This window comes from Xenopus laevis, chromosome 4L (genome assembly GCF_017654675.1).
Source record: "Xenopus laevis strain J_2021 chromosome 4L, Xenopus_laevis_v10.1, whole genome shotgun sequence".
In the NCBI taxonomy this organism is placed as follows: Eukaryota; Metazoa; Chordata; class Amphibia; order Anura; family Pipidae; genus Xenopus; species Xenopus laevis.
In genome coordinates this window covers 12,765,889-12,781,423 of record NC_054377.1, presented here as the reverse complement: position 1 = coordinate 12,781,423, position 15,535 = coordinate 12,765,889, and the positions used below count along the sequence as shown (strand labels likewise).

The 15,535-nt window shown below is 40.8% G+C and overlaps 1 protein-coding gene across 1 annotated transcript in view; it reads left to right on the top strand.

The window, feature by feature from the left end:
• Positions 1-15,535, top strand: part of spon1.L (spondin 1, extracellular matrix protein L homeolog) — a 199,104-nt gene that overhangs the window by 27,595 nt on the left and 155,974 nt on the right. The window contains exon 3 of the mRNA XM_018257439.2: positions 11,373-11,506. Coding sequence (XP_018112928.1) covers positions 11,373-11,506 — 134 coding nt within the window. The remainder of the gene's footprint in view (positions 1-11,372; positions 11,507-15,535) is intronic.

Genomic DNA, 15,535 nt, shown 5'->3' with positions numbered 1-15,535 from the left:
TCCAGGGGAATTACAAGTGAAATTGACCTTTGCACTTGGCAGTCATTAAGTGATTAAACATTTTTATGGTAATGTCTCAATGAAATGCATGTGAGGAAAGAAAAGGAAGACAGGGTCATCAAAGGTGAAGATACAATGACCCAGATTATACATTTCTCAGCAAAATGCTCAAAGACTGGGAAACCTATCACTAGACAAAAGTAACTGTTCATTATGGAGCTATCTAACCTGCCTTGATTGTTGGTAATTAGGCTTTTGGAATTTAAGGGGGGAAAAATGAGGGAAATGTATTAGTTGATGAGCCTTCAGTTTCCGTTAACAGTATGCCTATGAAGAATGGTTTGAGTAGCCATGTTGTAGTATCTAAGTAAAAAAGAAGAATGAGCTTTTCATGATTTTCTTAGAACAGCTCATAATTATTGAAACCGATTTCAGAAGTTCCCATGGCCTCTTCTCAATAGCTGTTGCGTGGAACAAGAGGGATGAGGGGGATACATATACTGCCCCCTGGAGGTGGGTGTACAATTTCCACAGCAGTTGTATCACTGTTTGCATATTTAACTGAACATAATGTACAAAGTTCATTGTTAAGTTTATAACAATTACTGGGACAATGCAAAGTGTTTTTTTATTCCACATATATGTAGCTAGTCTCCATTGGCCTGATGCATCATTTGTTCTATGATCTACATTCCTCTTATGGTTCACAGAAGTCTTGGAAGCACCTCTGTTGATAGATAGATGCTTACCTGAGATTGAAGAAAGGTCACAAACTGAGGTCTACACCTGATAATAATAAAGGTACTTTGGGGTCAATATCTACTCACTGTCTATCCGGACTGAAAATTTAAATTCCTGATTTGTCCTGATTGATGTATCTAATGGACATTGTCAGACGGTAGAGGGCCCATCAGCTGAATGAGCAGTTGAATTCTAACTGGCCAACCGTGGTTATGAGAACATGGAACCATGTCTGACTTATTGGCCTCCTGGAAAGTTAGAATGGAAATAGCCAAGTCTACATGAGTATCGCTATCTTTACTGTCACGTGCATTCACGTGCTGCCCGGACCTGTTTACTGACCATCCTCCAAGAGAGCTAGCAGTTCTTGGTGAGTGAAAGCTGGATTCATATTCTGTAGCCCTGCAACTAATACACATGGTATATGCTGTAGGACTGGGCTTATTTAAAGTCTTTAACAACTGTTAATCAGTTGGTATCAATCCAATGATCTGCTAAAATAAGCATTGTTTTTCTCGAGGAGCACTAATCCTAACTGTCATCAGGTCTACCTCTTAAGACCTCTCCAAAAAACTCAAAAAACGTTGACATATCAGGTCTTCCTCTAATGACCTCTCAAAAACTCAAAATAATTTGGCATATTAGGTCTACCTTATATGACCTCTCCAAAACTCAAAAAACTTTGGCATATCAGGTTTACCATATCAGGTTTCTGACTTCTCCAAAACTCAACAAACTTTGGCAAATCAGGTTTACCTCTTATGACCTCTCCAAAACTCAACAAACTTTGGCATGTAAGATAAAAAATCACTTTGTTTTTCTCCGAAATGACTCTTATCCATAAAAGCTCAAGCAGAATACATTAGGCACTTAACTGAAGAATGCTTCCTGAAAGAATACATTTGGCAAGTTTCTTATAAGAAGCAAAAGGAGCTCAAATGACTCTTGGGTTCTCATCCAGAAATTGTATGTTTTGACATTATTTATTTTAACATAACATATGCCTTTAATAGGCACAACTAGAACAGAAATGTCCTTTTTTTTTGTTCAATGGGAGCAAGGGAGCGGCAATACAAGAAGCCACGGGTGTGAACATGAAATCAATGGTTAGCGTAAGTGTCACGTTTCACCCTACAGACTTGGCTGCAAATGACTTCCCAGCTGCTTCGGATCTAGTACATTTCCAATGAAGTTTCCCTATCCAGATTTTTTTTTTTGTATTCCTTCAACATCTGGAGTACTTATCCTCTCTGATGAGCAGAAGCCATCCAAGTACGGATAATATTCGATTAACTAAGCCACAATGAGAACCTGAATATTCTCAGAATCTGCCATGACCGGAGTTAGCAATTAAATCCTTTCCATGTCACCGTAACCCTATATAGATATATATCTATAGAGTACAAGGAGATAGGTTTTGGTCTCTCTCTTGTTATTGATGGAAAAGATTTCTCAGGGGAAGAACGGCTTGACTCACAAAGGAATATCTCATTATCTCGAGTATGAATCTGCGTGGAAAAGAAAGCTGCACCGAGGAAAGATAACTAAAGACATTCTGAGCCACAGGGATTACTGACTCAAAGGGATATACTCACTGTGAATAAACAGGATTTACATTTACTTTATTATTCTATAAGGGGCAGATCTATCAAAGATTGAATGGGGAATCCTGAAGGAAACTTAGACGTTCCGTCTCTCTGATTGAATTTTCAATGAATTGATTAAATTAGCCATATGATCAAAATGTCACCACCTATGTACAAAAAAATAAGGGGAAAAGAGAAGCTTCGCCAATCTTTTCTTGGGCCATTTTCCACTCCCTTTAGCCATAATTACCCAGATATTCCAGTAAGAAAACTGCAGAAATGTATGAGCACTCCATTAACTACAGGCATGCCAGTAAGATTACTGCAGAAATAGATGAACGCTCCATTAAGTCCAGATATGCCAATAAAATAATTAATTCTGAAACACCTGCAAAAAAAGTACAGTTCAAGAGCCAAGCACTCCCCAGTGGAATGTGGAATTTTTCTTGTCTTCTTCCAGGAGTTTTGGTCAGGCAGTAGGGCCCTTTAATACAAGTATGGGACCTGTAATCCAGAATGCTTGGGACCTGGGGTTTTCCGGATAATGGATCTTTCCATAATTTGGATCTTCATATCTGAAGTCTATTAGAAAATCATTTGAACATTAAAAACCCAATGGGCTGGTTTTGCCTCCAATAAGGATTAATTATATCTTAGTTGGGATCAAGTACAAGCTGCTGTTTTATTATTGCAGAGAAATCATTGTTAAAAATCTGGATAATTTGGATAAAATGGAGTCTATGGGAGACAGCCTTTCAGTAATTCTGAGCTTTCTGGATAACGGGTTTCCGGATAACAGACCCCATACCTGTACTGCCATCCAGGATGTTAACAGGACAGGGCCCAGGATTGTGGCCTGCAAGAGGTCTGTCAGTTGGGTGACAGGGGTCATGTAGGCTCAGTAAAACAAGGTGTGATGGACGAATTTGCCCGTTTTGCTGCAAAATTTGCAAATTTACAGCGAAATTCACGAAAAGGTGAAAAATTAGCAAAACACATTGAAGTCATTGAGCGCCAAAATTATTTTGATGTGCTCCATTGTGACACCCGCGACAAGTTTTATATGCGCACCTATTTTGTCCAAATGCATTGAAGTCAATGGGCACCAGTGTGGCCCTGAATGACAGATGCAGAACATATGTTTTATTGGCACACACTATGGAAAGTCCTGCAACAGAAATATGGTTATATATTCCCCTCCCCCACCAAAGCGGTGGGGGCATTTAATGCCTCTTTAATTTGAGAGAAGTATTCACTACTATGCTATCCCTATATAGTAAATTTAGCCATAAATCCCAATATGTCTTAAAGGGATACTGTCATGGGAAAACAAGTGTTTTTCAAAACGCATCAGTTAATAACGCGGCTTCAGCAGAATTCTGCACTGAAATTCATATTTCAAAAGAGCAAACAGATTTTTTTTATATTTAATTTTGAAATCTGACATGAGGCTAGAAATATTATCAGTTTCCCAGCTGCCCCCAGTTATGTGACTTGTGCCTGAACTTTAGGATGGAACTACTTTCTGGCAGGCTACTTAATGTAACTGAATCAGTCTCAGTGGGACTTGACTTTTACTACTGAGTGTTGTTTTTAGATCTACCAGGGAGCTGTTATCTTGTGTTAGGGAGCTATCTGGTTACCTTCTCATTGTTCTTTTGTTAGGCTGCTGGGGGGGGGGCGTGGGGGGGGAGGGGGTTGATATCACTCCAACTTTCAGTACAGCAGTAAAGAGTGACTAAAGTTTATCAGAGCACAGCCACATGACTTGAGACAGCTGGGAAACTGACAATATGTCTAGCCCCATGTCAGATTTCAAAATTAAATATAAAAAAATCTGTTTGCTCTTTTGAAAAATGAATTTCAGTGCCGAATTCTGCTAAAACATGTTTTCCCATGACAGTATCCCTTTAATGCAAGAAAGAGAACCAGACATACCTTTGAAAAAACAGCAATTAACAATCAAATCGCTTTAAAATTAGGAAGAGCCAGATTGTGATAACGTCTAGAGTGGAAAGTTAATGATCGATATTCTCAGCCGGCAACTTAATAAAATGTTAGTGGTGTCATAAATCAGGGAAGGAGGGAGAATGTCACATTTTGGAAGTGATGTTGAGTGCAATGCACTGCTATAGAGTCTCACCTCTCAGAGCCATAACTAAAGATTTATAAAACCCCCGAGGCAAACGGATCCTTTTCAGCTCTGCCCGCCCGCCGCTCCCTGTGTTTTTAATGTGCATCATAATGACTCCTCCTTGGGATATGAACATAAACCAGAGAGAAATACAAACCATAATCAATAATTGTTTAAAAAAAAGGAGCCTTTATGTTTTTTAAAGACAGTTTCCTGCTTGTCGGGCCGGTGTGGGAGAATTACTCTTTTGTAATTCTATTCTACATATTTATGAGGTTCTTCTTATTTGCTATGTCGTTTCATATTATCCTACATTTGAGCACAGAACGTGGTGATGAAAACGCATTGGACCACAGCATCAGCACTCGAGATTAGTGATGGGCGAATTTGTTTCACTTCGCCACAAAATTCGCAAATTTCCTGCGAAACATTGAAAGATTAGCGACACGCATTAAAGTCAATGGGCATTGAAATTATTTTGATGCACGGCAATTTCGACGCCCGCGGCAATTGTTATACGCGTGCCTATTTTGGAAGAAATGCATCAAAGTCAATGGGAGTACGAATAATTTTGATGCGCGACAATGTTTATGCACGCGACTATTCTGATGTGGCAGATTTTTTAGCAGCTAATTTTCGTTGCAGTTTCGCTAATTTATTCGCCAGTGGCAAAATGCGAAAATTTGCAGCGAATCCGCGCCTGGCGAATTTATTTGCCCATCACTACTCGAGATTTTACTTAAATATTAAGGAAATTCATGTTCTTCAGAATTTACCGGCAGAGCATGACGTATCACTAAACTGCACCCCAAAGATGTTTTAGAGGGGTGGTCAAAATTCACTTTTAGTATGTTATCGAATGGCTAACTCTAAACAACTTTTCATTTGGTCTCCATTATTTATTTTTAAAGTTTTTTTAAAATTATTTGCCTTTTTTTTCTGACTCTTTCTATCTTTTAAATGAAGGTCGCTGACCCCATCTAAAAGCAAATGATCTATAAGGCTATAAATCTATTATTATAGCTACTTTTTATTACTCACATTCCATTCACTTATTCAAATCAATGCATGGTTGCTAGGGTAATTTGGACCCTAAAACCGCAAACTGGAGAGCTGCTGATAAGCTAAATAACTCAAAAACCACAAATAATAAAAAATAAAAACCCACTGCAAATTGTCTCAGAATGTCACTCCTGCACTGGGCCGCTGAGCCCAGCCCTCAAAAACGAGGCTTCCAAATTGGACGCTGGTGCGCCCAAATTGGAACGCGGCTCGTCCAAACTTACTGCCGAACCTGACCCCACCAACCACACCCCTGACCCACCGACCCCTCCCCTGACCCCGCTGACCTCGCCCCCAACCCCACCCCCATATTTTTTTGCACCAGTCCCGGGTCCAAAAAAGGTTGGGGACCACTGCTCTACCTCTTACGATACTAAAAGTTAACTTAAAGATGAACAACTCCTTTCATTGTATTAACGTATAATAATATGGCTGCCCAGTTCATCCAGGTGATGGGTGGTAGTTGGCAAACAGTTTCATTTCACTCTTACAACAAGGTTACTAATACTGGAAAAAAGGTTCTTCGGCCATAATTCCAAAATTACATATGTTTTACATCCCAAATCTCACCCTAAAATGTAGGAAATCAAATTGGCATTCACCCCAACAGGCCTCTAGGCTTAGCCCCCCAGACATAACTCTAAGCCCCACTGCTCAAGAGCCACCTCCTACTTCTGCATTTGTGATGGCACCTGAGATGGTCCTATGCAATATTCTGCTTAAATTCCTTCTGCTGTGACTATGCTCCAATTAATGAGACCAGGGATATCTATTCATTTTATTAGGGAGACATTTTATTGTATAGATCAGTAGGGGGAGCAGAACATCCAACTGCTTATTTAAAACTCTAGCTCCCAAGAACCCAAATCCATGCCGTCGATCCGCCGTAAAATTTGCGAATTTACATCGAAATTTGCGAAATGGCAAGAAATTCTCGAAACGTATTGAAGGCAATGGGCGTCCGAATAATTTTGATGTGCGCCAATTTTTATTTGCGCGCCAATTTTTTTTTGACACAGTGGATTTTTTGCCGGTGAATTGTTGCCGCAGCTTTGCGAATTAATTTGTTTGCGAAACGTGGAAATTTGCAGCAAATTCGTGTCTGACGAAATTTATTCAGCAATCACTACTTCTGTTTCCCCAAATTGTCTAAATCAAAAAAGAATATTCATATCGCCACAAACACCGATTTACTCAGTTGGCTCAGGTGCTGCTCCCCAAACCCGTAGCTTGGGGTGATGAGTAGACAATTTAAGAAAAAGCACTCACTCCTGCAGCCACCTGATGTTGATTAAAACTGAATTTTATTCCTTCTAGCTAAAAGAGTATGTCCTGATCATTTTGTATCAAAAGATACGTAATAATAGACACAGTCTATGAGCCTATGATTACGTATCTTTTGAGTTCGGAGTCCCGAACCGCCGAAGAGCCGAAGTCCCGAAGCAGCGAAAAGACCCAATGTCACGGAAATAGACGAAGCTGAAGTCTTGAAGCGGCGAAAAGACCAGAAGTCATGAAAATAGACGAAGTGGAAGTCCTGAAGCGGCAAAAAGACCCGAAGCCACAAAAATAGACAAAGCTAAAGTCCTGAAGCCGCAAGTTCAATTCTGCTGAACACCAATGTGTGTTTTTTTTATTTTTTTTAAAACCCTGGCCACTAATGTATTATTTTAATACTCTATAGGCCCCTGCCACCATTGTTTTTTTAAAATTTGTAGGGGGCCCTGACCACCAATGTTTTCGAAAAACCTTTATGGGGGCCCTGGCACAATTTTTTATTTCTATTTATGGGGGAGGGCCCTGACCAAGGAGTTTTTTTAACTTGTAGGGGACAATGACCACCAAGGGCTTTTTATAACTTGTGAGTGAGGGAGTTTACCGTTTTTAGCACTGGTGTGGACTTTTTACTGTGGGTTAGGGTGGGTTCTGGGTGGTGCTTGGGGCGGGATCTGGGGTGGGGCTTGGGGCGGGATCTGGGTTGGGTTGGGCTGGGACCAGGGGGCCCAGAAAATGTTGCTGTACGGGACCCCGTGATTTCTGATAGCGGCCCTGCTGGAGCTACAACAACTCCCCCTAGTGACTGCAATTATGCTGCATTTTGGGTAGAAAACATGGAAAATTGCTTCTGCGATTGCACTTTGCACTTGTGCACAACCCATTCAGATTTCAGCATGTTTAAAATTTCTCCTATGCTTGTATCACAAATTCCCAAAGCCCAATAACTCAATCCGAAATCAAAACGACCATCATTCACACAAAATATATTTAGCTGTCGTGTTCCTTCCAAAAATCTGGTTCCTTTGTGCAACAAGGAGGAGTTTTTTTTTCTTGTATCTATTAAATAATTTTGCAGAGAACTTGCATATATTGTTTTCCAAATAAATCACTTTTCACCTCTTGGCATAACTGGGTTACGGAGAATCCCGAAAGCTCATGTCTTTTCCCTTGACTTAATTATCCCCAAGAACATGGTAGCTAAACAGATTCAAGCCACCCCATAAGACAGAAATGTGATCTAATAGCTCAGACAAATGACTATGTAACTATGTTCATTACCGGGTTCTATTGCCTTGCCGACATTCGATATATTACATTTCTCATGCGTCTGCCGTGAGCGAGGAAATTGCAGGCCTAAGAGAAATTGTTTTCTGTGAATATTAACAACTGTCTGGGAAAAAGTATCGGTTTGGGGTTTTTTTCCCTTCCTCAAGCTGTTTCTCTCATCTGTTGCATTCCATATGTTCCAGAATTATGACATTTCCAGAATGGGTTTAATATATTTATGGAATGAGGATCTCATAAAAGTGTTTGTTTCGGATTCAGAGAGAAAAATAAACCTAAAAAGGTCATATGGGCAAATTCATCAGCATAAAAATGAACGGGAGGAAGTTCACCTGCTAAATTCAGTTTAATTGCTTGTTACTTTTATTGTCTTCATTTGTTGTTGGAAAGTGAAAAAAACACGTGTTTCTATGTGTGAAAGGTCAATAGATGTGCAAATTGGAGATTACTCCTTGTTTTTATGGCTTGTTCTAACAATTTAAATATGTGTGATTCAATAGAGCAAATAATGGATCATAAATGGTGTAAGTACTAAATAGTAGAAATCTAGATTTTTCCAAACGTAAGTGCAGTGTGCAAATTTTGAATGGTATTTGCCATTTTACCTATAATGTTTCTGCTGCAACTATGCCTAATGGATCACAATGGGTGCAATTGTACTTGCATTTTAATGGAAATCAGGTGCAAGTAGGGTTACACCTGTATATCTTTGAGCCTGACAATCTGTTTTTAGTTCAGGATCAACATTGCTTTCATTGCCTACACACTCAGATCCCTAGCACTGGCGCCCTATTGCCTCCAGGTGCTCTATCCTCTTCCTAATCACTCTTTGTTGTGACAACAGCCTATCAGTGCTTGCAGTGGTGTAACTAAATATTACTGGGCCACACAGCAAATTATTTTTCAGGCCCCCAAAATGTTTAGAGCTTGACCTGTTTTACCAATATGTATTTAAATTGTATATGGAGGACCTTATGTGGTTCCTATACCTCCTGGTGCAGCGTCGGACTGCGCCAGCGGGACGCCGGAAAAAACCCGGTGGGCCCAAGCCCTCGTGGGCCCTGCCAGCCCAGACCCCCTCGGCATAGTGTGACCTCCGCTCCGCCCACGTGCCCAGTCTGCCCCGTCTGCTTCAGCCACTTGCCCCGCCCATGAATGGGCGCAAAGTAGGTACGTGCTGTGAGGGTGAGGTGAGAGGGCAGAGGGGGGGTTGCTGAGGAGAGGGCCTGCGACAGGGGAGGGGGGCCCTTGGGGGGTTACTGGGGCCTTGATGTTGCAGCCCAGGTGGGCCCTGACCCCCCCCCCAGTCCAGTTATGGTTAAAGAGGTACGGTTTCATTCCTAAATATGGACAAAGTGTGCCCAGACCGAGCCAAATACTAATAGTTTATCCACTATGTGTACTGGGATATAGTCAGAATTTAAAGGTAAACTTCTGATGTCCATGTTGCTACATTATCCCCACATGCCTCTGGATCAGGAGTAAATTGCCAAACCTTAAATTATAGCCATCAAATGATATTAAATCATCTATTCTGAAATGGTAAAAGCAGAGGTATCAGCACTGTCTTCTTATACAAATCTATGCCACTCAGGAGGACACTTATATCTATGAATATCGCCTGACAGATGGAAAAGCCAAGGCACATATTGCCGTGCATATGGACATAATGAATCACAGGTGGATTTATAATGTAAAAAAACAAAAAAAAATCGTTCAAATTGTGACACTGATTAATAGAGCCAGTAAACTCAATTCCATGTTTTTTTTTTTATAAAAATAAAGTTCTAATTATATCCCTGTGCAGCATATGGTGCAACAGTTCTTTGCTGTATTTCTTATCTCTCTCTGCAGCATTCCCAGATTTCTGTAACTCACAAAGTTCTGTTAGAAAATAACTTTTCAGGAAAAAATACAGCAAATGGGTTATCTTAAAGGGATGTGACCGGTGCTCAAAGCTAGCACCACATTGTTCAACTCTGGGATCCTATATAGGTATAGGATCCATAATCTGGGAACTGAATTAAGGGAAGGCCATTTCCCATAGACTCCATTATAATCAAATAATTAACATTTTTAAAAATTATTTCCTTTTTCTCTGCAATAATAAAACAGTAGCTTGTACTTGATCCCAACTGAGATATAAGTTATCCTTATTAGAGGCAAAACAATCCTGTATGGTTTATTTAATTTTTTAATTATTTTTTAGTAGAAGGTATGGAGACCCAAATTCTGGAAAGACCCCTTATTCCAGAGTCAAAACACGCACAATTTGGTTTGTGCACTAAATTGGATACAATTGCCATTTAATAACTCTTTAGACACGTTTGCTCCGAGTATTGACGCAGTCCCACAGCTGGAAACCTAGAATTATCCCCACCAGAGCATTCTGAAAAGACATCCAAGTGCGGGGAGTGTGTTTAGGTGTTTGTAATGAATGGATACCTGCCACGTCCATTTGCACAACCACAATTGCTGCTTCAGTCATAGGCATCAGAAACAGAAGGGCAATCAGTCAAGGAAAAATATCACAAGAAAGTAAAGTCAACCTGGAAGTTGAAGGTCATCTAGTCCCGTAGACCTTCATTGTAGAAACTTCTACAAAAATGTGTAGTTTGCAACCATTGTCTATTGGTGGAACCTGATGTGATTTAACTGGGAATCTCATGACTTACATCTTTAGGGCAGAGACACACGTGAAGATTCGGGGAGATTTAGTCGCCGGGAGGAAAAATTTCATCTTCTCCGGGCGACTAATCTGCCGAAAAGCCTTCACGCTGGCTAGAATCTAAATTGCTGGCGGGATGGCACTTGGAGCCCTTCATTTTCCAAAGTCGCCCAAAGTTTCCTCGTGAGACAACTTCGGGCGACTTCGGAAAATGAAGCTCTTAGAGTACAATCCCACCGATTATTTAGATTGTAGCCGGTGGGAAGGCAGTTTACGGAGATTAGTTTCCCAAAGAAGAGGCGATTTGTAGCCGGGCGACTAAATCTCCCCGAGTCTTTGTGTGTGTCTCTGCCCTTAAAGTGTGGTCATAAAACCAATGCAAGGAGAGAATAAAGCTTTCTTGAAAGGAATTCATCTGGAAGAAGTGTTTGGCTCAAAGCAGCAATTTTTCCAGCTTCTGAAATCGATGAGAGACCAAGCAAGTAGGTGTAGTGTAGTTCAATGAATTGTAGACCTGTTCTATACAAGGATTTATTCATTCTGAGACTTATAGACCATTGGACTTGTAATGGGTACATTTTTGTATTTGGGTATAATTAACAATCATGTTATTTTGCAGATTATTGATGAAGAAGATACTCAGTTTATGAGTAACTGCCCAGTAGCTGTCACAGAGAGCACACCAAGGAGAAGAACGCGGATCCAGGTCTTCTGGACAGCACCTTCCATAGGAACAGGCTGTGTGATACTCAAGTAAGGAATTTATGAATATGCCTCGTCAGCACTATATTGGATAATGTACACCTATTGGTAATATAAGCAAATTAGAAGTGATCCCAAGGAGTTTCATTGCCAGATAAAACTCTTACTTGGTACACCAAGTAACTTAAAGGAAGGGATATACATAGTATTTTCTGGTGTGGGGTAGGTTGGGATACCCATTGAGGAAGCTTCATTACTAAAATACATCCAGGGTCAGACTGGGCCCCACCGACCCAGACCTGCTCCCTTTCTGAAATTGTGTGCCCTGGTCACCTGTCTGACCCCAAGAAAATTAAATAAGGTAGCACCGGTGGAGGGTGGTTGAGGTTGGGCAGATGGTCCGGATGGCTTGTGGCTGGGGGCCCAGAGGTTGTGACTTGGGAAGGGGGGTTGCAGCTAGGGAGGGGGCCTATGGGGGTTGCAGGGGCCCCTGAAGCAGCAGCCCTGGTGGACCTCAGACCCCAAGCCCCAGTCCAACGCTGAATGCAACCTCATGTCACTGCCTAAAACAATACTGCATTGTCCATATGTCTAAAGCTCTTCTATATCACATAATATCATAATCAAAATCCTGATAAATGAAAAAGATTTCACCGATGAATAAAAATATATTTTGATCATTAATGCCATCAATCACATTAGAACAGAAATAAATATTTCTTTACTCAAGAAACCTATAGCATCGGCTTAATTTCTCCAGCCAAATGTCCCTGTAATTGGGGTTTCTGTGTTGGACTTAAGTATTTGGTTTGGAGCCTAAATATTTGTTATTTTGATTCATAAGCTGAAATGGACTTATCTTTCCAGGAAACATCATTTCTGAATTCTTGTGGATGGTCCAGATAGTTTTTGGCAAAGATCAGGCAGACTCAATGTTCTCATTCATATCTTCCCGAAATATATAAAAGTCAGCTTGAGCAACAGAACCTTTTTCATGCACCAATGAGCACAGGGCAAAGATTCCTACTTGGATGGACTTTTCAATCTCATCCTCCCATACAATAGAGTTGTCAGGGCAGTCTAATACAAAATCCAGTATGTAAAGAAAGTTTAGTAAGGCAAAGGAAATAACTCGGCTGCTGTTATAAAACATTTGATTTTTTTTGTAAACAAGACTATATTTAATAGTCTAGAAGTAAAAGTGCATCCAGAGTTTTTTTCTGACTTAAAGTTTGAAACCCACTTTAAGATCTATTAGTTCTGACCCCCCTTAGCTCATAACAATAATACAGATGTATAGAAACATTTGTGTAACCTGCTATAGTTCTAGGGGTACCCAGGGTACAAATAAACACTCACCCCAAATCTCCCCCTAACTGGACCTCAGACAGGACAGTAACAGATATATAGAAACATTGGGGTAACAGTCACCCTGCTATATTTCCAGGGGTACCCAGGGCAAAAATAAGCACTCACCCCAAATCTCCCCCTAACTGGCCTTCAGACTGGGCCCCCTTAGCTCATAACAAGGTTACAGATATATAGAAACATTGGGGTAACAGTCACCCTTCTATAGTTCTAGGGGTACCCAGGGTACAAATAAACACTCACCCCAAATCTCCCCCTAACTGGACCTCAGACAGGACAGTTACAGATATATAGAAACATTAGGGTAACAGTCACCCTGCTATATTTCCAGGGGTACCCAGGGCACAAATAAGCACTCACCCCAAATCTCCCCCTAACTGGCCTTCAGACTGGGCCCCCTTAGCTGATAACAAGGTTACAGATATATAGAAACATTGGGGTAACAGTCACCCTTCTATAGTTCTAGGGGTACCCAGGGTACAAATAAACACTCACCCCAAATCTCCCCCTAACTGGACCTCAGACAGGACAGTTACAGATATATAGAAACATTAGGGTAACAGTCACCCTGCTATATTTCCAGGGGTACCCAGGGCACAAATAAGCACTCACCCCAAATCTCCCCCTAACTGGCCTTCAGACTGGGCCCCCTTAGCTGATAACAAGGTTACAGATATATAGAAACATTGGGGTAACAGTCACCCTGCTATAGTTCTAGGGGTACCCAGGGTACAAATAAACACTCACCCCAAATCTCCCCCTAACTGCACCTCAGACTGGACCCCCTTAGCTCATAACAAGGTTACAGATATATAGAAACTTGGGGGTAACAATCACCCTGCTATATTTCCAGGGGTACCCAGGGCACAAATAAGCACTCACCCCAAATCTCCCCCTTATTGGCCTTCAGACTGGGCCCCCTTAGCTCATAACAAGGTTACAGATATATAGAAACATTGGGGTAACAGTCACCCTGCTATATTTCCAGGGGTACTCAGGGAACAAATAAGCACTCACCCCAAATCTCCCCCTAACTGGCCTTCAGGCTGGGCCCCCTTAGCTCATAACAAGGTTACAGATATATAGAAACATTGGGGTAACAGTCACCCTGCTATAGTTCCAGGGGTACCCAGGGTACAAATAAGCACTCATCCCAAATCTCCCCCTAACTGGCATTCAGACTGGGCGACCTTAGCCCATAAAAAAGTTACAGATATATAGAAACATTGGGGTAACAGTCACCCTGCTATAGTTCCAGGGGTACCCAGGGCACAAATAAACACTCACCCCAAATCTCCCCCTAACTGGCCTTCAGGCTGGACCCCCTTTGCTCATAACAAAGTTACAGATATATAGAAACAATGGGGTAACCGTCAATCTGCTACAGTTTCAGGGGTACCAAATAAAAAACATTTGCAGACAGAGAGTTGTGTCAGCTATTTATTCAGCTCTGCTAAATTCCAAGGTCTGCTTGAACTGGCACAGACTTTGTAATGGCTGAACCTCAATAACACGAATAAATGTTTGTTTTTCTATTTGAGTCTTCTGCTGAGAGTTCTTTTCATTTAAATTCTGTCAGTAAGTGGAATTAATGGTTTGTGTTCATATACATTCACAATCAAACAAGAAAATACACCATCATTTCCTTGTTTCATTTATCAAATGAAAGTCGCTATTAATTTCTAGGTCCGACAGCTGTACGGCATTTCCTAGTCAACAGCAGCTGTCGCCGCTACCCTGGCTTCTTTCACAAGCAGATGTTTAATTTGACTTCACTGATATTGTCAGATATTCACAGCAAAGGAAGAAAATAATCAGAATATTCATGATTGCAGGTCTTTTAAAAACATAAATCAAAGTGACAAATGACAACATCAAAAGAACTTTGTTGTATTTTCAGCTCATACATCTCTATTCGTTCTTTTCACACAAGCTGAAAAAAATATTTACTCCATAAATTCATATTTTGTAAAGAAAGATATTGTTGAAAGAAAAACATCCCAACTCCATAAATTCCTATTTTTTTGCAAGAAAAATATTGTTAAAACTAAAGCTGTCCCTGTATAAAGTTTTTTTCCCGAGAAACACCATAAATATATGTTCAAGATCCTGTTTCTTGGTTTAATTATAGATATCAAAGGACTAGTCACAGTATATATTGTAAAATAATTCATTTAAACCAACATACTAGATAATTGTATTCTGTAGAAGTAAAAACTGAATTCTAAGGACTATGGGAGACTTTGGAGTGCCATGGAAAAAGATGGAGAAAAAGGTACAGTGACAATGAAGAAGAAGGAAGAGGAGGAAGGCTCACTGGCACAAGAGAAGAGTAGGAGAGGGGAGCACAAAGACACAGGTAGAGACTTTAAAAAGGGGGAGAGAAAGAGAGGATAGCACAAGAGGGGAGAAGGGGAAACTGGGTCAATTGGGAAACAAGAGGGGATGGTACAAGAGGGAGAAAAAATATGGCATGGAAGGGGCAGTGTCGGACTGACCCACCGGGATACCAGGAAAACTCTCGGTAGGCCCAGGTGTGAGTCTCTTGCTTCTAACCATTTGGCCTATTTCATGGTCATTCCCTATTTCTTTATGTGAACACAGAGGCTTAATAATGGAAGAATAGAGAATAGTATGTACAGAAAAGAGACTAGGAGAATAAAGAGGTGGAGTGGGGAGAAGAGGTTTAATAGTTTGGAAAGTGGGCCCTCA